Source organism: Lactuca saligna, chromosome 5 (assembly GCF_052625555.1).
Source record: "Lactuca saligna cultivar CGN05327 chromosome 5, ASM5262555v1, whole genome shotgun sequence".
NCBI classification, from domain to species: Eukaryota; Viridiplantae; Streptophyta; class Magnoliopsida; order Asterales; family Asteraceae; genus Lactuca; species Lactuca saligna.
This window is the reverse complement of record NC_136421.1, coordinates 318,330,541-318,356,176: the sequence shown is the minus strand read 5'-3', so window position 1 is coordinate 318,356,176 and position 25,636 is coordinate 318,330,541. Positions and strand designations below refer to the sequence as shown.

Here is a 25,636-nt window from a genome sequence, read left to right as displayed (position 1 = left end):
CAAGCACCACTTTCCTTATCTTTATTTGCTTAATCCCTAAGCCACATTAGTTTCCTTATTCCAATCCAACTCTAATATTCCATATAATCCATCTCCATCAACTATAAATACCCCATATCATTCCACCAATTTGAATAATCTATGATATTCCACTTCGACTTGTGCGACAAGAAAACTTCATAATTGCCGTTTTGAGGGTCTAGAAGGCGGCCGGAAGGCCGTTAAGCTAACGGGAGCGGAGATCGGAAGGGTTGGAGAGCGGATACATGTCGGTAATCATATGGGTTGTTAACGTGACCATGTTTAGCATTCCATTGTGTTGCTATTATGTAATTAGTTTCTGACTTGGGTGTAAAAACCTTTTACTTTGTGTTTATGATTGAATGAAGCTTTGATTATTAGACTAATTGCTATATTAAATAGTTTGTTTGTGTTTAATTTATCTTGCCAAGCTTGTTAAAAGATCCTTACGTATTAATGATATTTATTTGCTGTTAATTGTTAAGTGAATTGAGTTGTATGAACATCTGCTTGATTGCTTGTCTTTTATGATTTTGATGACCATCGAGATTATAAGTCTAGGAATAACGAATGTGAAACTAGGATTAACTTGAGAATAAGTAAGTTAATGTGTGAGCCTTGTTTGATGACCATCAACAAGAGGTTAATTGAATGCCTAATTTGATTAACTATATTTGCAAGTCTTGCTTGATACGAACTGAACACTAGGAAGCATGTTAGTTTAACCAATTGATCGATGTTTGAATTGACTTGTTTGCTAAAGGATTAGTTATAGTGAACGCGAATCTAATCATTTTAGGAATTGGTGAACATGAATAAATGAATTTGTGTATGCAATTGTCTATGTTTTTAAGGTGGAATTTGTCTAAACCAAAGTACCCGAAGAGATTTGTTTCCCTGTTAGTTTATCGAGAATGGTTAATTAATTATTAGTTTAAGATTTATTAATCTATTTCTTTTATTCTTTTCGTGTGACCTGTAACCTATAATCAAATATATTAAATTAATCCACCGTTCCCTGTGATCGACACCCGACTTACCTAAGTTATACTATAATCTGACTAGGTACACTGCCTATAAGTGCATAGTTAGTCTAAGTTTGTTAGATTATAAATATTAAAATTAATGGGTACTTTCGTGCACATCATTGTGCACTATTTAAAGGATGCTAAGGCTCATTTCTCAGCCTCCATATTAGTGAGTAAAACCCTAAGAGAGAGCCTTCCATCATCCTTAGTGAGTGTGTGTGTTCTTGGAGCTAATAGTGCCTTGGTGTGTTAGTGAAGAAGGAAGAAAGGAGCTTGTGGAGACTAGAAGCTTGAAGTGCAAGTTTGGATCTGAGATCTAAAGAGAAAGGAGCTGCATTTAGAGGTATAAAGTTCAAAACTTTCCTCTTCATTTTGGTTTGATGTTGCATGTGCCATTTCTAGGGTTAAAAACCTTAAAAGGTGGAGACTTTATGAGTGTAGGGTGCTTCATGGTCCGAGATCTGTCCCTTTTCAGTGGTATTTGAGGTCTAGATCCATAAAGTTCTCATCTTGGTCGTTGTTAGGAGGTCATGCTTGATTTCTATGCTTCCTAGGGTTAGAGAATGAAATGTTTTGGGTGCTAGTGACTTATTCAGCCATGCAAAGGCTTAAAGTCATCGACTTTATGGTTTAAGAGGATTGGAAATGGTCAGATCTAAAAGTTGGACATGGGTCTTAACCGTTTAAGACCTAAAAGAGTTAAGTGCTGAAACTAGGAGTACGACGGGCATAAATCCCAGTATGCGCCGCGTACTGGGTAGCGTCCCCCGTTTCTGAGAGGGAGCCGAGTACGCCCAGCGTACACATCTGGTACGCGCAGCGTAACCCGAAAAGTTGACTTTTGAGTTGACTTTTAGGGTATGGTCTATTGTGGGGCCTTTGAGATATGAGAGGGGTAAAATGGTCTTTTACCCTTCTGAGAGTATCATAAGAGGACATTGTCTAGCCTTTGAGAGTTATAAGAATTAGGGTATTTATTTTGATTAGGTCGAGGTTAGACCAGCGTTACCGAGTCAGAGATTACCGAGATACCTAAGGTGAGTTTTCTCACTATACTCTACCTAGTGTGGTAACAGAGTTATGTGATAGAGTATTTTAGAGATTATATGCCAGTGTAATTGCATGTTATTTATGTGCTATGATTTATTGTGATATGTGTTATGTATGATTCAGAGTTACAGAGTTAGGACCTTCGGGTCCACAGAGTTAGGACTTTCGGGTCCACAGAGTTAGGGCTAGAGGGCCCACAGAGAGTTGGGGCTGGAGGGCCCCACTAAGACACATAGACCAGAGGGTCAATAGAGTTACAGCCTCGAGTGGCTATTATGTGTTAGAGTGGTATTTTGGGGAACTCACTAAGCATTTATGCTTACAGTGTTATGTGTTATGTGTTTCAGGTACTAGTGATGATCGGGGAAAGGCGCAGGCATGATTCGTACACACGCACATCGGAGATTTTATATATATATATATATATATATATATATATATATATTGATCTTGGGTTTTGTACTAATACAATGTTGATACAATGTTTTATTTATGATTTCAAATGATATTTTATGGGTTACAAAAGTGAAAAATTATTCAAATTTTTACGGTGTTACATGACCCGTTGCGCCCAAAACAGCAAAGTATGCAAAACTCTCCCCCTTTTCCAAAGCAGGGTAGAAAGCATCAATTTGCACAAATTGCAGGGGCTTGAAATCCACTTTCTTCAATTTCAGCAAAAACAGTCCTTTTTCAAATTTGGGTACGAACCGCCAAACATTCGAAACATCAGGGACTATTTTCTACAATTCTACCTTTTCTTCTCAAATCATACGAAGAATCCTCCAAACATACGAAGCTTCAAATAATTTTCGAAATTGGGTGAAAAATGTCAAACATTCAAAACTTCAATTAATTTTCGAAGTGTCAAATATTCGAAGGTTCAGCGGCTGAATTCAAAACATTGTCATTTGTTTAAATCATACGAAGCTTTCATCAAACATACGAAGGTTTTGAAAATTCATCAAACTTTCGAAATTTTGAGGACCATTTTCGAAACTTTTTATACCCTTCGTTTGAATTTCCAAATAAACCCTTCGTATAAAATCCCAAACATCCCTTTGTTCAAATAAACACAATTTTACCCCCCTTCGTATGAATTTAACTAAATCATCTACAACACAGAGACCATTCGACCTTCGTTAACCCACACTCTTCGATCAATAACCTAAACTATTTGACTATGATTACCCGAGCATCACCAAAAACAATTCCATCAATCTTAAATCATCTACCCATTTGTTCGTTAATTCAAAACGATCATTCATTCGAATCCAGATTCCAAAAACCATTCATTCACCAAATTCAATCGACAACTACAATCAATCATCAACAACGAAAGAAAACACCAATCAGTCGAATAACAAAACTAACACAATGATTTAACTTCCAAACAAATCTATCAAAATTAGCGTTGACTATTGACTCCATAATTGACTTCCCAAACGAGGTTTCATTACTTCAACAATCAAGCCTTCGATTCACAATAATCTTCACCAGTCGTTTTTCACAAATAACCTTGACTTTGATACATCGATTCCATCTTTATTAGACTAATCTTATACCGATTCTTAATAGAAATTAAAATTAGGGACGAGCATAACCGGGTACCCGCCTATTTTAGCTGGAACCGGAACCGCTCCCGGAACCGGCGGTTCCGAAATTATTGGTATTGGAACCGGAACCGCTTACACCGGTTCCTAGAAATTTGGAACCGCTCCCGGAACCGCCAAGACCGGTTCCGGTTCCGGGTACCCGGGTTTTTGAATATTAATTTTTTTTTATTTTATACATGCCATTGAAATTAACTTTTATAAGTAATAGGAATTCAAGATGTAAACTAAAACAATTAAAAAAAAACTTGATCTCAAAACAACAAAACAACAACAAATGGAATTTAACAAGTCCACAACAAACTACAAAACATAAACAGTCACAAAATAACAAAAAAGAAAGCAAAACAACACAAAATAGCAAAATAGAAACAACAACATCATCGAACTTTGCAATCAGAAAACCAGTCACATTCCTAACTCGAATCAACTTTGCTGCAATCATAAAAAAAAATATTGCCAAAATAAATCAAAACCATATAACAAGAGGGGTGGCAACTAAACAGTAACAGATGTAATAATCGAAACAAGAATGACACTATCAACATCTTTTCCCAAGATACAAATGCAAGAACACCATCTACATCTTCCATGTCATCATCTGGAAAACAAGCCACAACAGCAACATTTATAGATGGATCACACAATTTTTCTACAACTCTTATTAGGGAATCAAGATGTTTTATCCTCCTTGTTGACTGTCCATTCTTTGGATTGATCCACTTTTCCACCTGCAAGTTCTTAAAAGCAAGATATCCATGGAAACTTGATTTCTATACTCAAGAACTGGTAAACCAAGTGATGCTATTGTTGCATCAGCTACTTGGAGATGATGAATGTGTAGTTGTTCCTCAATTCCTACATCAAGAACTAATCCCACCTGATTACACGAACAAAATCATGACAATGTAACCATATATTACGTAATGACGTATGTATTAACTCAAATTAATATAGGGGATAACCTTCTATGTACATGACATTTGGCATTGGCCAGTAGATCATTGTTGCATTATGAACCTGTGAATTTTCAATTATTAAAGAAAATCTAGGTTTTGGAGGGAAGGGATAACTTAAATTCTAGCTGCTGTGAACAGAATCATCACACCACAACATTATCACAATTTGAAAAAGAAATACAGAGAAGCAGAAAACATACATTGGGATGAGAAATGACGCAGTCGGCTACTGAAGCTAGGGTTCGAGCAACAGGTAAAGCATCACCGGCGTAACCTCTAATCGAAGCACCAACTCCTGTTGGTACAATCAAAATGCCAGTGTATTATCTCTTCCACTACAACAAAATACAATATCTGAATATCAATCACAAACACAAATGAAAATTCACACACATACTACGACGACATATAAGAGGAAAAAGTGAGTATCCGGTGAAAGCTTCTACATACCTTGTTAGACAAATAAGAATTCGAACACGATGAGTGTGGTATAGGGTGTTGCCGGAGCTTTCTTCGGAGCCGGCGCTGCTTTCTTCTTCACGACAACCCTAATCACAAATCGGAAAACCATAATTAATCAAAACTATCAACAAATTATGTTACATAAAACGAAAACAACATAAAAATTCAGATGGTGAACACAGATGAAGCTTCGATTGAGCCAACTGACTAAGAAAGTAGTTGCGATTGAGCCTTCGACATTGACGAGAGTGACAACAAGAAGAAGAGAGTGTAGTGTGGGGTGTCGGTGTTTTTTTGGTAAGAATGACTCACTAAAACCCTAAAACCGACTAAGGTGTAATCAGATATAAGTTCTTTTTCTATTTTTTAAAAACAAAATCACAATAATATAAAAATTAAATATATATATTTTTAGAATAGGCGGGTACCCGTCGGTTCCGGTTCCGGTTAACCGTCGGTTTCGGGTACCCGGTATTGGAACCGGAACCGGCGGGTATCCAGCGGGTATCGGTTTTATAAAAATGAGAATTGGAATCGGAACCATTTAAGGCGGTTCCGCAACTTTAAGAACCGGAACCGGAACCACTTAAGGCAGTTCCAGTTCCAGAACCGGCAGTTCTGAGGCGGTTCCGGTTCCAAAAGCAGGTACCCGCTTCCGCTGCTCATCCCTAATTAAAATTATGATAAAGTAACCCAAACACAGATTCTGAGAGAACGAACAAATCCAAGAAAGATGGATTTTGATCCCAAACCACTGATTTGCTTTCGTTTCTCATTCTCATTCCTCTTCTCAAACGAACTCACACAACCTTATACTTTACTGTTAACAGATATAAATCAACTGTTTGTTCATAGATGGCGTACCCTTGACCATTGATTTAGAATATGAAGAACCAAAATCAAAAATCGAAATCAAAAGTTGACCCGAAATCGATTTCGTTTTTCAAAATCATAAACCATTTCGATGTAACCTGAACTCAATTTCAACTTACAAACAATCAATTTTGACTTTCTTAGTTTGACCTTTCGTTCAACTCTCTCTATCTGTTCTAACGATCTTCGCAAAAAATGAACAAAAAAAAAACTTGACTCCAAGAACAAAAATCATTCGAATCCAAAATTTCTTTGAATCAAGTCTTAATACATTCAATTTTGAATGTATCGGATGTGTGGCGTCATTGCGAATGAAAGATGAACACAGTTATTTACAATTTAATTGTGGATTGTGGATTAGGCTCATGAAGTAAAGATGAACAGTAACCATTTGGGCTCAAAAACAGATTTGTGAATAATAATGAATTTGAAAATTTAGATGATAAAAGAATTTTCGACTTGAAACTCAATTCGAAGGAACACTAACAATTTGAAAATTGAATCGAACAAACAGGATTGGATTTGGACATGATCAACAAAAAATTTATTGGATCATAACAAACGGGTTTTTCAAAAAAAAAATTGATCCAATGAGTCAAACGATCAAAAATTATGAACGCAACGCACGATTCAATGAGATTAAGAGAGATCATAGAGAGAGACTCACTAAAAATTGTTCAAATTGTGACAAAAGTTGCCAAACCGAGAATCGTTCTTCAAAAATCACATTGATCTTGAAGACCCGCACTGATACCAATTGTAGTGACAAAAGAACATGGTTTGGCATGCATAATTAAAGTTTTCACAATGAACATGGTGATTTGGGTGCGAAAATATATATTCAATCATAGTAATTGAGTACCAAAAGGGATCTAGTCTAGAACTTCATAAATATCTCATTCACTAATCACTATGACTACATCTCTCAAGCACACCTCTACAAGTGGTATGAACCCACCTTATATAGAGGTGTTTACATGTCTCTCTCTCTCTCACTCTCAAATACTCATTAATCATAAGGCTAATGCACCACATGCAAGTGGGCCTACAAAAGTCAAACCATCTACAAAGTCATATATGAAGAACTTTGCACCCTAACATTAATACTCATTTCCTTTACGTCCAAAATCTAGATCTAAGTCTGTAAAGATGTCCTAAGGCATAAAGTTTGCAACTTTATGCCTTTGCATGACTCAAACACCCCCAACTTCTCCATTAAGACCTTTCTAAGGTCTTTAACCCATGCATGAGGCCAAAGCTCTCATCAAGCTTCCATTTTTATGGTACTAAAGGACCAAAGGACCTCAGATTTGCCTATCCCTTCTCCTGGAAATGCTTAACTCACAAAGGAGGTACAAAATCATCCAAAAAGAGACCAAACAAGAAACCCTAGCTAGATCTAGAGATTAATATGGAAAGGTGCAAGCTTTATACCTCCAGAAGCTTTGCAAGATGACTAAGATGCAGGATCTTGAAGCACCAACTCGTTCCAAGCTTATAAAACCACCTCTTCTTCTTGGAATGGATACTAAAAGAGTCACATAGCACTTTTATAAGCTCAAAATGGTCTCACACAAGATCTCTGGAGTATATGGGCGTTCTAAGGCAGTGGAGGCTCTCCAGGGCTAAGTCCAAGGGACTTAAGGTTGCTTAAATAGGTCTCATGACCGACAATTAGGGTTTTGACTCTCTGACACATACGCCCGGCGTACCCTCACGTACGCCCAACGTACGTGGGGCTCCTCCGCGATCAATCACATAGAGTACGCTAAGCGTACTCATAGGTACGCCCAGCATACTCGAGGGACCAATTATGCTCATAAGTAAAATCTTGAAGGTTTCAAGACGTACCAGGTTTTTGGGTGTTACACTCAAACTCCTAATCATAAAACATCTCCTTTAATTACCCTTTCATACTCATAACCCCTTAAGGGTCAACTTTGGTTAAAGTCAAGGTCAACACGCTGGTCAAAATCAGCCTTCTAGTCAAAGTCAGCATTTTGGGTTGACTCAACTCGTCGAATTGGTCCATCAACTCGTCGAGTTCCATGAATCATAAACCCTCAAATCATGATCCAACTCGTCGAGTTCTTTCACAACTTGTAGAGTTTCTCTTATCCACAGAATCGGGACTTCTCCACTCAACTCGTCGAGTTTTGTCCATTACGGAATTGGGACAATTTTGACCCAACTCGTCGAGTTCCTCTATGGACTCGATGAATTCTTCAGTCAGTTAAGCCATCTTAATAGGTTAAGCCCCTATCCTTTTGATCTAAGCTCCATGCTTCATCTACATATTGAAAATGTCCTTTTAAGGGTAAAGTTTCCAACTTTACCCGTTAATAGCCTTCCTTAATGGGTTTAGCTCAAACCCTAACTCTTTAAGACCTAGATCTTGATCTAAAAGCCATTAATACTTCAAGTTAAGGCATACAAACTAAGATCTAGAACCTAGACACTACATGAACATGTAAAGTCTCCGACCTTCTCTCCATGCATGGCCTTTTGGAGCTTAAAAGGCCAAAATGACATCCTAAAGTTTGCATGTGGCTTCAATAGCCATAAAGTTTGCACCTTTATGCCATGAAGGCCCTCCAAGGTCCTAGATCTGGAAGTATACTCACTTGGGACGTCTATTCCCCAAGGACCATGCTACTTGGACCAAAAACTGAATAAAAGTGAAGATGAAGAGATCTAAGTAATTATTAAGCAAGTTTGAGACTTACTTACCAGAAAATGCTACAAACAGAGTGAAGTTTCTGGATCTACTCACTTCTTCTTGAGTCCTCAACGTTCTTCTTCTTCCACAAGCTTCAAATGCATAAGTTTTCTCTAAAAAATGACTCACAAGCTCACACAAGGCATTAGGGGTTCGAGATTTGGGGTTTGGGACTTGGAGACTGTAAATGAGGCCAGCCTTTGGAGGTTAAGGTGTTTAAATAGGGTGTTAAATCCTGAAAGTTAGGGTTTCACTCTGTCAATCATACTTGTCGAGTTGGAGCTCTCAACTCCTCAAGTAGACTTTACATCCCGCGTCCAAATTCCATTCATACTCGACGAGTTTGGGGCCTCAAACTCGTCGAGTTTCTATACAAAAGCGAATAAATTTTGATTTAAAATACATACGAGGAACCGGGTGTTACATTAAAACTGTCAAGATTTGTCAGTTTTACCATAATTACTCACTGGAATTCGAATTTTCCACTATGGGGCACTGCCCCTAGGGCCCTGGAAGGGGTTGTGGCCCCCTTGACCCCAACCAGTTTGTCGCACTAGCTTATAATTTGATCTTCTATATATGTGCACTCCGCATACACTAAACATATAATATAGAGTACAAATCATAAGCCCATTATCTCATATATTTAGTTCCAATTACACAAAATGTCTAGTGACACTAAAATCACCAACAAAGAGTACAATCATCCTCCACAATGTAGATACATACAAAGGTAAAGTAAGGTACATCACATGTGTGGACATTATCGGGTTTTCCATTCACGAGTTAAATACAATGCTTTAAGAGTTAGGGTATGTGCTCCTGAATGGAGAAACCATCTTATATTATATTCTTATACCCAAAGCTCATTTAGATTATGGACTGTAATGTCTTGGTAATACCAAGATATGGTAGTCATTTAAATGTATGTTATTAAGAATAAAGAGATACACATTTACATTGAAGTGGGCATCGAAAGAAAAGTTGTCAAAAAAAAAAGTATATGAATTATGATTTATGATAGCGGCTTATAGAAAGTGTCACAATCATTGTTGCAGAAATTGACCTTGGTGACAGATTAATCACTTGACGGCCTAGAACTAAGAATGATTAGGGTGTTTAGCGGATATTGGTCAAAATCTATCAAACTCGGCTTGACGGACCTTAGCGGTCATAGACAGGAAATATTTAAAAAATTGAAAAAAAATTAATTTTCAAATACTACACCATACTTTAAATTTTTAAACTTTTAAGTTTTCAAATTTTAAAATATTATACTAAATTTTCAAATTTTAGAAATTTTAAATTTTCAAATATTTATTTTTTTAGGATATATTAATTTTTAAAATTATTTAATTAATAATTTAGGGTCCCCGATTAATCCTCGCTCGGTCCAATTAATCATTTAACGTCAGTCAACCGCAAAGCGATTTTCATAACTTTGATCACAATTGAGTTAACAACTCCAGGAGTTAGGAGTTATAAGGGACATTGTGGACTAGGTGAGAGTTCAAAGAAGCTTGGGAAGAAGGCACATGTGGTTTAAGTGATTGATCTCATACTTGGTAAATACCAGTGTTGGTTTGGTAGTTTGGTAGTCTGAAAACAATAACGAGTGATTTGGTAGTTTATGCTTTTGGTTTGGTACTTCAGTTATCCTTGTTTTCAAACAATAATTTGGTTTGGTATTTTGTAAACAATGTCTTACTTTTTGAACATGTTATGGTAGATTTAACTTAATGATCATGTTATTGTTATTATTATTATTATTATTATGGTTTTGAAGAGCTTATGTTATGGCCATTGTGGAAAATTACATATGTTTTGTTATTGAAATGATAATGATATGGTAAATGTGGAAAAGTACTAGTCTTTTGTAAGGATGACATGAACTTCAATGCAACAACAAAAATTAGTAAAACAGGGTAACACAACCAAGACAATTTTCATTTCACTATTACATTACAACTTTTGCATATATACATAACCTTTAAAAGATCAATCCTGTTACAAAATAGTAGATAACTAACATTTCATACCCTACAATAGGTAGAAAGAAATCCAAAAGAAGACCACACAAAAACAAGGTCAAAAAAAAAAAAAAAAAAAAAAAAAAAAAAAAAAAAAAACATAATCCAGAAAAAAAAAATCCAACTAGCTATGAACATAATCTTGTACTTCCTTGCTTCAAAACTTCTTTTAGCGACTATTCAATTACACGACAACAAGTATGAGATGATATCCGTTATGCACATTATTGGGTCTACCCTACCTATGAATGAGAACTTTGATCCTTGTTTTGAACACAAGCATATCCTTAGACATAGGTTGTTGTTTGTCTAAGAAGTCACAATGATGGCTCTTCGACCACACACAAACAACCATTGTTGGATTCAATTTTAAGGAAAAGAAAAGAAAGGAGACAGTATTTGTAGGTCTTAATGAAGAGGACGGTAGATAGAGGGGTTTTCAAAATTAACAAAGAGATGGGAGATTAAGAAAAGAAAATGGTAGGCACGTGAAGGGGATTAAAAATTTAAACATCAGAAGATAAACAGTGTCGATGGACGCTACAATAAGCTTAACACAGGGACCACCGATGTAACAAAAAAAAAAGTTGGACCAAAGTTGTCTATTTCACAGTACAATGGAATCTTTTATGTAATTTTTTACTCTAAAAAATTTATCAGAAATTATATAACTAGCATTTTGCGCTCTAACGTCCCATCCTTGGGCATTAACCGACAACCTTGCAGTCAAATTGCATTTTTTAGATGCATCTAAATTACACTAAATAATAGAAACACATATTAAACCATTTTTATATTATACGACGAGCTTAATATTCTCTAAAAATTAAGGACATAAACCCAACCCAGTGTCATCACCAAAACTTCAAGCCAGCCAGAAGCATTCAAGTGTTCATACACCAGAGGAGCGGTTAGCATACTCCTGAACCAATGCCCCAAAGAGTGAAGGCCTCTCGATCAAGCGTGAAGGTTTGTCAAATTCTTTAGCATAACCTGTTTCCAGCAACAACCACATGATCATGTTTTGTTTAAGGGTTACTCCATCAACAACAAGTATTATTAATTAATTAATTAATTAATTAATTAATGGTAGGATTACCTGCATCGATGACAAGAACACGGTCACAGTCCATGACGGTGGGAATTCTGTGAGCAATGCTAATGATGGTACAGTCGGCAAAGTCTTCTCGTATGATCTTCTGAATGACAGCATCTGTTTGTGAATCCACAGAAGCCGTTGCTTCGTCCATGAACAACAACCTGCTGTGCTTCAGCATCACCCGCCCCAAACAAAGAAGTTGCCTTTGTCCCACGCTCCAGTTATCCCCATTATCCACAACTACAAACAATTAAAACCAATACATATTCAATCGACCTTTTGCTTGTGTATTAACCAAGAAATCAAGTCTTCGGATCAGTTTAATTTTCTAGTACCTGCAGAATCTAGTTTACCAGGTTTTGAAGATACAACATCACTAAGTTGGCATCGTTCAAGACTCTGCAAAAAAAAAAATGCCAATGTCAATGCATAGGATTTTAAGCTTAAGATGGATATATAAAAGTTGTCGTTGTCATGCATGGTCCATAGAAAAATAAAAATTACATACGTACCCTCCAAATCTCTTCATCAGAATGTTGGCCAATAGGGTCGATATTGCTTCTCACAGTGCCTTCAAAAAGGATTGGTTCCTGAGGAATGATCCCAAACCGAGACCTGAGATCATGGAGTCCGAGGGTGGAGATGTTGATGCCATCAATGATTATGCTTCCACCAGAAGGCTCCACCAACCTAAACAGAACCTGGATTAGAGTTGATTTCCCACCTCCGGTTCTACCAACCACACCAATCTTTTCACCTCCTCTAATGCTCAGCGTGATCCCTTTGATCACCAAGGGCGTGTTTGGACGATATCTAACCTGTGCTCACAACCAAACATACAGCTAGCTACTTCAAATCAAATCATATCATATTTACTCTTAAAAATGGCCATAAGTTTTAAGTAAGTTACCTGCAGATCTTTGACCTCCACATTGCCATGTGAAGGCCAATTTGAAGGAGGAGCGCTGTCTTTCTTCACCCATTCAGCTTCTGATGGTATGTTGGTGAACTGTTTAATCCTCTCAACAGAAACCATACGGTTTTCCACAAAGCAGCTCATGTATAAAGCCCAAAACAGCACCCCATTGAGTGACAATCCGTATGATAGTGATAATCCGACATTTTCTGTGATCAAGATCACTTATATATTTAAATAAAATAACAACACTAGCTATATATAGCTATGGGGTTTGGTTGTGACTTGTGAATATACCTGGTTTAACGATACTGCTAGGCAAGATGATCATAAACACAGTCGAAACACATAAAAATAAGCTTCCGATGAACTCCAAACGGAAACCTAACCACCCGTTGGATCCATTGTTGTGGAAATCCATTCTCAGGTTTCCATTCACACGATCAACATTTTCTTGAACAAACCTGTCCTGCTTTCTGAAACACCGAATTGTCATAACCCCAGAGATGCTCTCCGAGAAATGGTGAATAACGGGTGCCTTTGTGATCGAGTCAAGCCGCGTTATTTCACGAGATGTTGCAAGATAGTACGCCTGAAACAATCAAAACATTAATTTATTGTACGCATGCTAACTTGTTATGGTCAACACATGCAGATGAAACATACCCGATACGAGAAATTGAGCCAACCCAATGGAACCAGTAGGAACACGGTTGGCCAAGCATACTGACAAGTGATGATGATAATGCTAATCACTGTTATGTACATAGCAAGAGTCAGGCTCATCATAAATGGAAGGAACACATCGATGTTTGTTTGATCACTTGATGCCTGAAAAGATTGAACAGATAAGCTGCATAAGAATGGTCTGTGTACATGTTGGCAGTTAGTCCAACAGAAATAGGAATGTACGCATTAATTAAGAAACTTTACCCTACTAAGAATCCTTCCTGAAGGTGTAGTGTCGAAAAACGACATTGGAGCATGAAGGATGCTGTGAAGTATCTGTTTAAAGAAACTCTGGGAGGTTTTCAGCCCGAGGATTGTTGAAGAAATGACTCTGCCAAATACCAAAAGAAAGGACAGACCGGCTATCGCTGTATAAACTTGTATAAACAATGAGGGGTTGAAAGAGGCTGCTCGGTCCTCAGAAGTTTCATAGGCCAACCAGTAGTCACTTGACATCTGTGCGCCTTGCCATAAGAATGAGAAAAACAAAACAGCAATCACACCCCACCATCCAAAAGCCTCAGTCAGGTACACTTTATAGACACTTAAGCTGATCCTTCCGGTTTCCCTCTCCTCTTCTTCGATCAGTTTTGATGTGCCTATGACAGAACTAGACTTGGATCTTTCTAAAGCCTTGTCATCTTCTTCCCTTGGGTTATGGCTAGGAGACTTCTGAATAGGTCTTGGGGAGGGGCTTTCAGATGTTGTAGCCTCCATTTCTACCAGTTGCATAGAGGTGTCGTGGGCGGATACTAGAGCCTTAAAATCCAGGCCAGATTCTAGTAGCTCGTCGTACTTTCCTGATTGAACAATCATGCCATCTCGCATCACCTGATATATATATATATATATAGTTAAATTCAATACTCAATCAATACCCGTGTCTCTAAACATTTAAAACAGACTCGTGGTGTACAGTTACTTACCAATATTTGATCAACATTATGGAGGAAATCAACTTGGTGGGTAACGAGCAAGATTGTCTTGTTTCTCAGGGCTCCCCTCACACACTCCTGCACCATCAAAAACAAAAATAAATCTGAGAATTTGTATAGCAAAACAAATATATATATATATATATATATATATATATATATATATATATATATATATATATATATATATATATATATATATATATATATATATATATATATATATATATATGCATGAACTTTCATATTCCACTATGTATCAATCACCTTGAATATTGAGGAACCAGTGTGAGCATCTACGGCACTAAAGACATCATCAAGAAGATAGATGTCACAATCTTGATAAACGGCTCGGGCAAGTTGAATCCTCTGCTTCTGACCGCCACTCAGGTTAATCCCACGCTCTCCGATTTCAGTCTGATCTCCGAATTCCATCATTTCCAAGTCTTTCTCCAAGCAGCAAGTCTTGATTACTTCCTTGTATTTCTGTTTATCCATTGGCAGACCGAACAGAATGTTTTCTTGGATTGTCCCATTCTGTATCCATGCCGTTTGTGCAACATATGCAGTGCTTCCACACACCCTCACCTGTTTCGTATATATACATATCAACAACAAATTAAGTTTATGAATTTTATTAACTAGTGTCTCACGTCCTAAAGATTAGCTACCTTCCCGGAGATTTTGTGCATTTCGCCAATAACGGATGAAAGAAGAGATGATTTCCCAGAACCTACAGTCCCAACAATTGCTGCAAGTTCACCTTTTTTAATGGTAAAGTTCAAATTCTTGACAACCCCTCCTTCGGCAGCTTCATCGTCCCAGCTAAAAGACCCATCTTCAACCTCAACTGCTGTCGGGCCACTGCAACCCTCCTGTCTCTCCACCGCCCCCTCATCCAACTCCTTACTCAACATGAACCCATCCAATCTCCCCAACGAGATCATGGCCTGAGAGAGGGAGATCATTGACTGAGGGAAAGTTCGAATCGGCTCCTGCAAGTTCTTGAACAGTGATGTGGCAGTGAACACCGTCCCTGCATCAAGTGGGATCCCAAGCAAAATTGCAGTCCCAAAGGTGAGCGAAGAGATAAACAAAGGGGAGCTCCACAAAACGATCATGTTTCCACCAATGGAGATCATGAACTTGGTAAGCCACCCGTATTCAGACTCACGAAACGCCTGAATCCTCTTGTTGAAATGTTCCTCCCATGCTTGGAACTTGATCACCCTCATGTAGTTAAGCATCTCGTTGGTGGCTTTCATCCTCGAGTCACGGTTTTGCATTATATTGAACTGAAACCTGTTATTCCTTTTGGTTCCCAGAACCACGTAAATGATAACTGCCACCAGGCCGACCAAAGCTACCAAGGAGGGCGTACCAAGGTAGGAGTAAAGAATGGCTAATGCCACCGACACTTGGAGTGGCATAAGCCAGATAGCATGCAATTGAAGCATCATATCTGACAGCTGTTGAGCATCTACTGCCATGTAGTTCACAATCTGTCCAACACCATGAGACTGTCGAGCCGAGCAAGAGAGCCGTAACCCCTTTTTGTAAAGCGAAGTTATAAGGGTGGACCGGATTAACATGCCCAGCTTCTGAGAATTGAAATTGAACTGGTGGGATGACAAAACCTCAATGAATTTCGCAACAAGAAGGATTAGTATCAAATAGTACCCCTCGTATGGGGAGGTGCTCTTCCCTGAGGTGAAATCCACGAATCTTTGGATCAACAGAGGTCCGACATACATAACACAGAGCCTTATAATGGCAAGAAACGCAGTGAAGGCAACATGTTTCCAGAAACAACGAAGCAATGTGACTCGAACAGGATGTTTACAATTTTCGTGAGGCTTAGGCCAATTCTGTTCAAAAAGCTTGGCCATTTTCTCTGCCCGGTGTTCGGGTGAAAGTGTTGGGATGTCCTCCAGTTTTAGGGGGCTCTTGTACCCTTTCTGCAACAATGGGTTCATCCACAGCCAAAAGATTTTTGATGGGATTGAAGCGGATGCCCATCCACTCACTTTTATCGACTTGCTCAGCTCATCACCCTCTGAAACTTTACCATTGCCATTGCCATTTCCATTTCCGTTCAGTGATTCTGATTCTGTTTTCACTATGATTCCGGTTGAGCCAGTTATGGAAAGAATTAAGAGGAAAATCGAAAATGGTAGAGATGTCAATGAAACTATGTCTTCGGATTTCAAAGGTGTAGTGTTTCTGGTGCCAGAAACTAGGCGGGCGATACCAGAAGCAGCCATTAAAGTAACGATGATGAAATTTACTACCCAGAAAACACGGAGGGAGAGCGGATGCGTTGAGGCTTGAAATCTCTTCTCGTGGATGATCAACACTGTGATTACAAGGAAAGTTACAGCTTGGATTACCCAACAGATTCCATCCACTAGCTTCCATGGCACCAGGGGATTTCGTGTGAATGCCAAAATAGACGAAACAATAGATAGAACCACCAAAATGGATGTCACGAGCAGAGATATCTTAAACCAAACATTGGTATTGACAAGTACTCTACTTTTAGGAATAAGAGGTTCTTCGTTGGCGGAGTGGCCATTGCTGGCGGAGGTGAATCTTGAATACAGCTTTTGAATAGCAAAAACGAAGAGGATAAACAAGAACAGGACATCAATGGAGGATAAAAGCGCCCTTTGAGGGCAGGGAGTGAGGAAGATGAACCTCAGCCATTGGAGTACGAATGAAATTCCTGAGGCGTCCTCCGCCACAACAGAGTTTGAAGAACACGAAAGAGAAGTCATCCAATATGAAGCACCAGAAACCATCTCTATTAATAAATCAAAATTGATTTCCGCTCGAACCCACCAAAGATTCAGCGCCAACCCGTGGAGAACTTACGAATTTTATTCTACGCTTCCACCCATTTGCATCCTGTAAATATAAAAAATTTAAAATTTAAAATTAAAAAAAAAAAAAAACAAAACAAAAAAAAAAAAAAACAAAACAAAAAAAAAAAGTGTTAAACCAGCCAAAAGAAGAGTCCCACCACAATATGTCAATATGACCAGTAATCCAAGTATGTACAGTACAAGAGATGAGACAAATTTCCTAGGTTCATGAAATCAGATTAAGATCAAAACTGATGTTTGCAACACGTGAAAATTCTGATAAGCAGAAGATAATATTAATATGTTAGACATCTGAGCTAGGGATGATGAATTCGATGTATGTGTTCCTCGTTAAATTTTGAAAAGAAAGATAAATTAATATCTCATTTATTAAAATACACCGACATATTGTTTAAAATCATGTTGCATATGATGAAATTATCAAATACCCAGAAGATAGGAAAAGAACTATGAAGACTGTGAAAAGGTACAGATTTTGATGGTGGAGAAGAATTTTTTTAAAGAGATTTTAACCCACGTCCCAATGAACTTAAATCAATGATTTCATAAAAAAAATAAAAATGAAAAGTCAAAAAGATCGTAGACTTTTGTAAAGAGATGACCCAGCAACCAGCTTCTGGTGACCGGAGACTACAGACGCTGATACAATGGATGGAAATACGAGTTGTACACGACGCATACATGGTGGTAACATCTTTCTCACCTTTTTCTTGGTGTGGGAGCGTGGTGATGCAGCGGCGGGTGTATTTAATGGTGTTTCAAATATATATATTCACAAAAGGGTTACGTAGAGGAAGGTAGATTTTGTGGTCGACGTTGAGCCGATGAAAATTGAAAGGCAAAACAGAAAAGAATCTATAAGCGGATTAATGGCATTTTTAGGTGAAATTTTAGTTGACTTCATTGCTTACGTAGGTAGGTATTGTATAGTGATATGGATACATGATTTAAATCCACTCGTTGGCCATACCTACTCCCTCACGGAAACCCGATACAATAATAGCCAGATAATTTGCGTGATTTACATATTTGCCCTTCGTTTTTCCTTTGTCTTACTTTTTAGACAAAACTATAAAAATGGTTACAAATTCAATCACTCTTAAATTTTTTTTTTATAAACAATGTTCTTTATCATTTCCAAAACTTGTATGAATGATTTTTTTGCTGATGTCGTTACTATTCATCTATTATATTGAGAATATTTTGGTTTTTTTAAGGTAACTATCACTGAGTTTGTGAGTATGGGTAACCATAAGAACCATTTATATAATTTTTTTGTATACTTTATGTTTATTTGTGACTTTTCCATCATTTAAAAAATAAAATATCACTTTGAACCTTTTGTTTTGAACTTTGAAAATGTTACGTTCACTTTTTTATTTTCTAAATTTTTGCGTTTAATCTCGTATTATATATAATTTGATTTTTATTAATAACTTTCGTTCGTTTACCTAAAAAAAGCTATTTTTACGTGTTTATTTTTATATATTTATCGTTATAATTCAAAATGATCAATGTTTCGATTTTAATTTAGAACTTTCTTTAGTTTTTTTAGTTACATGATTTTTTTTTATAAAATTATCAGTTTAAATGCGAATTTGTTTATGTTTCTGTGTTGCTTTTTTTTACGTTTGTGTGTTTAACTTTATATACGTTTCTTACGTATGAGGCGGATGATATAAATTTTAAAAAACATATTATATTCGAGTTTGTCTACATTTCGATGTTTTTTTATACATTTTATGCTTAATTGTATATACATTCCAATGTATTATTCGGGTCACATGTAATAACCTTAATTCATTAGCTTAAAAAATGTATTATATCTGAGTTTGTCTACACTTCAACATAACTTTTTTTATGTATCAGTATAGATTCGAGTTCATTTGCATTCAATATAATTTTTTTATGTTTCGTGCTTATTTTTATGTACATATCTTTTTTTGTTCGTGTTTTATTTACATCGAAACGTAATTTTTATCAATATAATCATCAAAATTCCACTTATACAATTCAGTGGTTATAATTACGCTTTTATCTATTATATGTGAACAACCCCATATACAGAAACATACATAAAATAAGCACCAAAATGTACAAAAAAAATTACATCAAAACATTAAAAAAACAACACAAATTTATATCCACACGTACATAAAAATAAGTAAGATATTTCTTAGTTAACAAACAAAAGCTTAAATAATAATAATAATAATAATAAAAAAAGATATTACATGTGACCCGAGTCAGACGTATGAAACATACATAAAATTAAGCACGGTCACGTTAAAAAAATAGTTTGGCGAAATGATGACAAGCTCGATGATAATACAGTTTTTTAAGTTAGCGAACAAAAGTTATTATATATGACACAAATGATATATAGGAATGTACATAAAATTAAGCACAAAAATTTAATATATATATATATATATATATATATATATATATATATATATATATATATATATATATATATATATATAAACTTGAATTTAATACGTTTTTTAAAATCAACAAACAAAAGTTATTATATGTGAACCATCTCATACGTAAGAAACGTACATAAACTTAAACACAAAAACGTTTAAAAAAAACTACGTTGAAACATAGATAAGCTAAAATTTAAACTGACAATTTTATAAAAAAAACACCATGTAATTTTTTTAAAAAAAATTAACAAATTAAGTTTTAAATTAGAGTGAAAACGTTGATCATGTTGAATTATACCGACAAATATATAAAAATAAACATATAAAAATAGTTTTTTAGGTTACCGAACGAAAGTTATTAATAAAAATCAAATTATATATAATATGGGGTTAAACACAAAATTTAAAAAATAGATGGGTGAAAGTAACATTTTTCAAAGTTCAAATTAAAGGGTTCAAAGTAATATTTTAAAAAGTAAAGGTGTAGAAAAGTTACAAACTCATAAACATAATATATATATATATATATATATATATATATATATATATATATATATATATATATATATATATATATATATATATATATATATATATGTAAATTACATAAATAGTCTTTATAGTTTATCTATTGTAACAAACTCAATCTTTGCTACTTGAAAAGACTAAAATACCCTTACATTAATTGATGAACAGTAACAACATCAGGAAAAAAGGTCATTTAAAAAGTAAAGGTGTGGAAAAGTTACTACTTCGGGTTTGTTTGTTAACTCTTTATATGAAAATTTAAGAGGCAACCTCTTAAAAATGGAGATGTACCATATTTGATAGCCTCTTATAGAATACCTCATAATTAGTTAAGTGTCTCCTAAAAATTCAGACATACACTCAAGTCTGAAAAAGAAAAAAAAAAGATGTTTGTGCCCTGATAAAAAACACGCCTCCTTTTTTTCTTCTCATACACACGATCCTTCTTCTTTTCTTCTCATCAGCGAAATCCCTTCTCTTTGATTGTTTTTTTTTTCTGAAAGTGATGATAAATGATGGAGATTATTACTAATAGTCATAACAAAGCCAGGTAATATTACTATAAATAGTAATGTCATTTTGAACATGCAAGAACAAAAATGAAGCAGATTTGAAAAGATATTCATTTGAGGAACTTGTTTCGTTAATTAATTAATAGTAAATAAACAAAATGTTAAAGATTCCATAATGATTTGAATACCATAGATAATTACTATTATGTTTTGTATTTATCTCTAGGATTTTAAATTGCCTCCTTATAAATAGAGGATTCCAAATTTGGTTTTGAAACTTGAGAAAAATACATCTAAGCTACCAAAGTTCAGAATCCTCAAAACCCTAAAGAATCTCAAATTGTCGTTCCCACGTTGTGATCAAAGAATAAAATCAAGATGTTGATTATGTTTAAGCTCGAAGTTCGAGGATTGCTTGGATCTGTTTCTTGTTTGCGTCTTGGTGCGATCACATAAGATGAACTCTCCTTTGGGTTCTCTATTCCAATCACTGGCTCGACAAAAGAAGAAACCAACTAAAAATTCAAAGGTACTTTTTCTATCTATAAAGTTCTAATAAGTTGCATAGATCAGTGAGTTTAGATTATTCATATTTTGAGTTTAGATTAGATTTGTTTATCATTTCCGATATCCTATGTTTTATCTGATGAGGCTCGAAAGTCATCAGTGGTATCAGAGCATGGTCAACTCAATTTTAATGCATTTAGACATTGTCTTTTGAGTATGTTAAGGTTTGTATGTGTAGGATTTTTGTTTTAAATTGTTTTGAAAGTCTATAAATTTGCCTTTGATTGAAATTAAATTTATTTTTTGCTTTAGAAAAATAGGGTTTACTCATTCTATCTCTTCGCCACAATGTGGATGGTCCTCCACCACATCATGGTATCTACATATATCACGGTTATCTTCGTCTCCGTATCATGGTCAACTCTTGACCACTTCGTGGTTTGCAGCTGAGAACCTAGAGTAACAATTTAATTAAATCATGTGTTTTCTGTGTGCCACGATCTGGCAGATCTTTCCTCGCATCGTGGAACTTGAAGTTCCGGATTCTTCTAAATTCGTTTTTATTTATTGTTGCTTTTCTTTTCCAATTTTAATCACATATAGTCTTTATACTAAAAAATAAAGTTACATTTGATTTAATTATAATATGAGTTAAAGGACAAAAAGATTAGTACTCTTATAATCTAATTGATGACTTTGAGTGATAAGAATTTCAAGACACATAAACCTCAAAATGTGTATATGTATTAAAATAGTATCTATATATATAACACTAAAATAAGCATTGTGTTTCTCGCATGTTTCTTAATGTTCATTGTTAGTCTTATGACGACTAGGGTCATCCATTTTATCGTTATAAGATATGTCTTTTTGATTTCTAATGAGGTTGGCTTTTAAGAGACATTCATTGCTCACCACCCTCACGATATTCTTGTGTTTGAAGTGGAGTTACCAAAAGGGTTTGATATGACAATCATGCAAAGTTAAAACTATTAACTTATCAACTCTAATAAATGAAATCTTTTTGCCACATGTCACACTCTCATTGATTTAGCTATATGTCATTTTATTGTTATTTTTAATTAATTTTTTTTACATATGATATTTTGTGGTTGTTTCATTTTTATTAAATTTGATATAATATTTAATTAAATGTATTAATTGCAATAAATATAATAATAAATGTATTTTAATTTCATTAATTGACTTTCCTTCTAATTTTAAATTTTCTAAATTAAAGTCTATTAGTTTCCTTTATTTATTTATCTAATTTAGTTGTTAAAATTTAAAAAAGAAAAACATTTTAATTTTAATAATTTAATATTTTTCCTAATTTTTCTTATAGATTCAAACTTCTCAAATATTTATAATTTCATATTTAATTTTCTTTCTAAATGAACCCATGTAATACATGGATCTTACACATAGTTAAGTAATAAAATAAAATCACGTTATATATATATATATATATATATATATATATATATATATATATATATATATATATATATATATATATATATAATGTGAATCTTATGCTTCCCATGGAAAGTACGCCTTATGGTATGTTCTTGTTGACGTAAGCGTGTGTGGTTTATCGACTCATCAACAGAAGAACATAGTCAAAGAAAGGTATATGGTGATTGCGATTCTCAAGCGTTACTTGAGTCGAATCTCATTGTAATTTAGCATGGTCAGGTCACCATTTAGACTCATGATCATTGGCTAATCCAATCATGAATGATAAATGGGCATTAGAAGTGATTAATATGTTATTGACGTAAGTCAGTAATTATTGCTTTCTAGGAATCTCTTATAGATTGAGACCGGCAATTGTTTGTCCACCTAAATAACTTCATTTTGTAATTTTCGGCTAGTCCACTTTACATTGTGAAGCCAAATTTGGGTCCTAGCCTTTTGATTAATAATTTGTTATCGGGTAATTATAATATAAGGATTCTTGATTAAACTAATTGTGTTTCTTTTCTTAATAGATGAAGAATGGTCAGGTGCTTCTCTTCATCCTCCTCCTGCACCATCCACTTCATTAAAACTCCCCTTTACTCCAACTCCTCTCGCAAAGTAAGCTCACGGGTCCAAACTACCTAGATTCAATTCATAACCTAAGGATGACTTTAAGGTACGAAAAGTAGGAGTATGTCTTGGACGAGTATCTTGAAGAGGAGCTTCCTGACGATGCTACTGAAGAAGAATCAGCCAAACACGAAAAGCATTGCTAACACTCGATTGAAGTCTTGTGTCTAATGTTGGCGACCATGTCTTTTGAACTCCAAAATAGTTGTGAGAACCTTGGGGCGTAAGACATGAACGAGCAACTCAAATGTCACACCCCCAAACCAAGGATGGCGGAAACGTCTGGGGGTGGAGGACTTCATGTACAGTATCACAACAACGCGTATAATAGTGCTCAAAGTAAATACAACCAACACAAATATAATTGCAAAAGTTACACCAAAGTATATGTTTACATGTTTCAAAAGCAATTACATTATGATGACAAAATAAATTGTTGACGGTTTAGCGCCCCATCCTCAAAGCGATGAAGTTTTCCTGTTTCACTGATTTCCTGAGAATACAAGTAGTTTTAAAGAGTGTCAACACAAAGGTTGGTGAGTTCATAAGAGTTTTGTTTGAAGAAGAAACCGTTTTTCCTTGTAAAATCGATTTAGTTTGATTTCCGGAAAATCCAATATTTTCTTAGTTAAGTATGAATAGAAATAATCCTACATGATGCTGTAATGAACCCTAGAGTAATCCGTAGAGTTCCTCTATAATCGTCCAACATATAAAGTTATATAAGGCTTAACTTAGATAAAACGTTGAATATAGTGGGTCTGCCCTAGGTCCACAACCCAACGAGGAACAGGAGATGAGGCGGGCACCACCAATTCTAGGCCAATCAAGACTAAATTCTTATATGACTCAACATATACGCTCAGCGACTATAGTTGAAGTCTAACAATTTTAGAGGATGTGTAGTTTTAATATCATAATAGCTTTGTATAGAGACCCGGTACTTCGTATTTGTACCCATAGAGATAAAAGGTGATTTTAAATCGACATAAAACTCATTTAGGTTTTAAAAATAAAATCCCGTAAACTTATGGATTGTTCCCTATGTGAGCCGTTATAATCATACTATGACTATGTGAACCTGCCACGACGTTCTCAGTGTCGCGAAAAATGAAATGACATTTGTCACCCGTAGACCTGCAGGTCCAACTGTAGCTAGCAGCAAGGTGTGGGGTGTCAATCCCAATATAGATCTATATACAAGTATCACGTTCTCCCTCAAGGAGATTCTGATTATAACTACCAGGAATTATATCCCGCACTCGGACGTACGGGGAGAGATAGAGAAACTCACAATATAGGATAACAAGTTTACGTTAAATGTTTGTGAATATAAATATTTCTTGTATGAATGTACCCTTTTTGTACGAGTGCGCAGAGTGATGTATCATAAACTATACCTATTATAGTTTATCTAAAATGTATGTAATATGTATGAATCCTTTTATGGAGATGTATTAGTGTTGTGAATTTATCCAAACTATACTTTTTATAGTTAAATAATACGTGTTCCAAAATGAATGGATAATATTTAATATGAATGTCTTAGTTTCAGTTCATAATGATAAACTAACTAGGAAACACATTCAAACATTAAAACTTATGATTATACACTTTGCTCAACATAATACAAAGTGTTATGATATTTACATGCTGTTGGTAAAATTTAGCAATTCTGCCCTGTTTTGGAAAAATCCTAGAAAAATCATACAAAGTCGAAAACTAGATCCGTAAATTCTGAGAGTTCGCAAAATGTGTCTAGTTTGCTCATAATTTTTATCACAATTTATAATGACCTCTAACTTGGGTGAAAAAGTCCATAATCACAGACTGGTCCGGATTGTTGTTTGAAATGATAGGCAGTTTTGTAAAAATCGCCATAAATTGTAGAAAAATCGTATGGAGATGTGCAAGTAGCCATTTTAAAGCTAAAAACTTGAACTATTTGCACCTTGTACAGTTTTGAAAACAAAAATGTGTAAGATGCCCAAAACAGTCCGTGAATGGAGTTGAACTTTTCTGATGAAGGCTGTTAGAAAAATCTAGTTATGTTCTTAGTGTCTTAACTTGTATTCCCCCCCTGAAAACTTGAGAAAACATGAAAATGTAGGGGTATGAACTCACCTTGAGTGATTTCAGTAGATGATTGTTGAAGAATGGAAGTGTTTAATTCAAGAACGCTTGGAGATGCCTTGAAGGTTTTCGAGAATCTAACATCATAGTTAGGGAGTTTGTGTAAGCAAC

The 25,636-nt window shown here is 35.3% G+C and overlaps 1 protein-coding gene and 1 long non-coding RNA gene across 2 annotated transcripts; both read right to left on the bottom strand.

Annotated features, from left to right (window-relative positions):
- Window positions 1–4,210: 4,210 nt before the first annotated feature.
- Window positions 4,211–4,975, bottom strand: LOC145045656 (uncharacterized). The gene is made up of 3 exons (XR_013681867.1): window positions 4,872–4,975; window positions 4,678–4,732; window positions 4,211–4,592 (listed from the first exon to the last, which is right to left on the bottom strand). It is a non-coding gene; the product is annotated as an uncharacterized LOC145045656 (long non-coding RNA).
- A 6,393-nt stretch (window positions 4,976–11,368) lies between these two features.
- On the bottom strand, window positions 11,369–18,175 carry ABCC4 (multidrug resistance-associated protein 4). The gene is made up of 12 exons (XM_078997336.1): window positions 18,023–18,175; window positions 15,106–17,341; window positions 14,702–15,022; window positions 14,426–14,512; window positions 13,704–14,330; window positions 13,437–13,601; window positions 13,068–13,362; window positions 12,765–12,979; window positions 12,367–12,672; window positions 12,190–12,253; window positions 11,855–12,094; window positions 11,369–11,748 (listed from the first exon to the last, which is right to left on the bottom strand). The coding sequence occupies exons 2-12, from the start codon at window positions 17,233–17,235 to the stop codon at window positions 11,648–11,650; spliced, it is 4,551 nt and encodes a 1,516-aa protein (XP_078853462.1). The 5' UTR covers window positions 17,236–17,341; window positions 18,023–18,175; the 3' UTR covers window positions 11,369–11,647.
- Window positions 18,176–25,636: the final 7,461 nt, after the last annotated feature.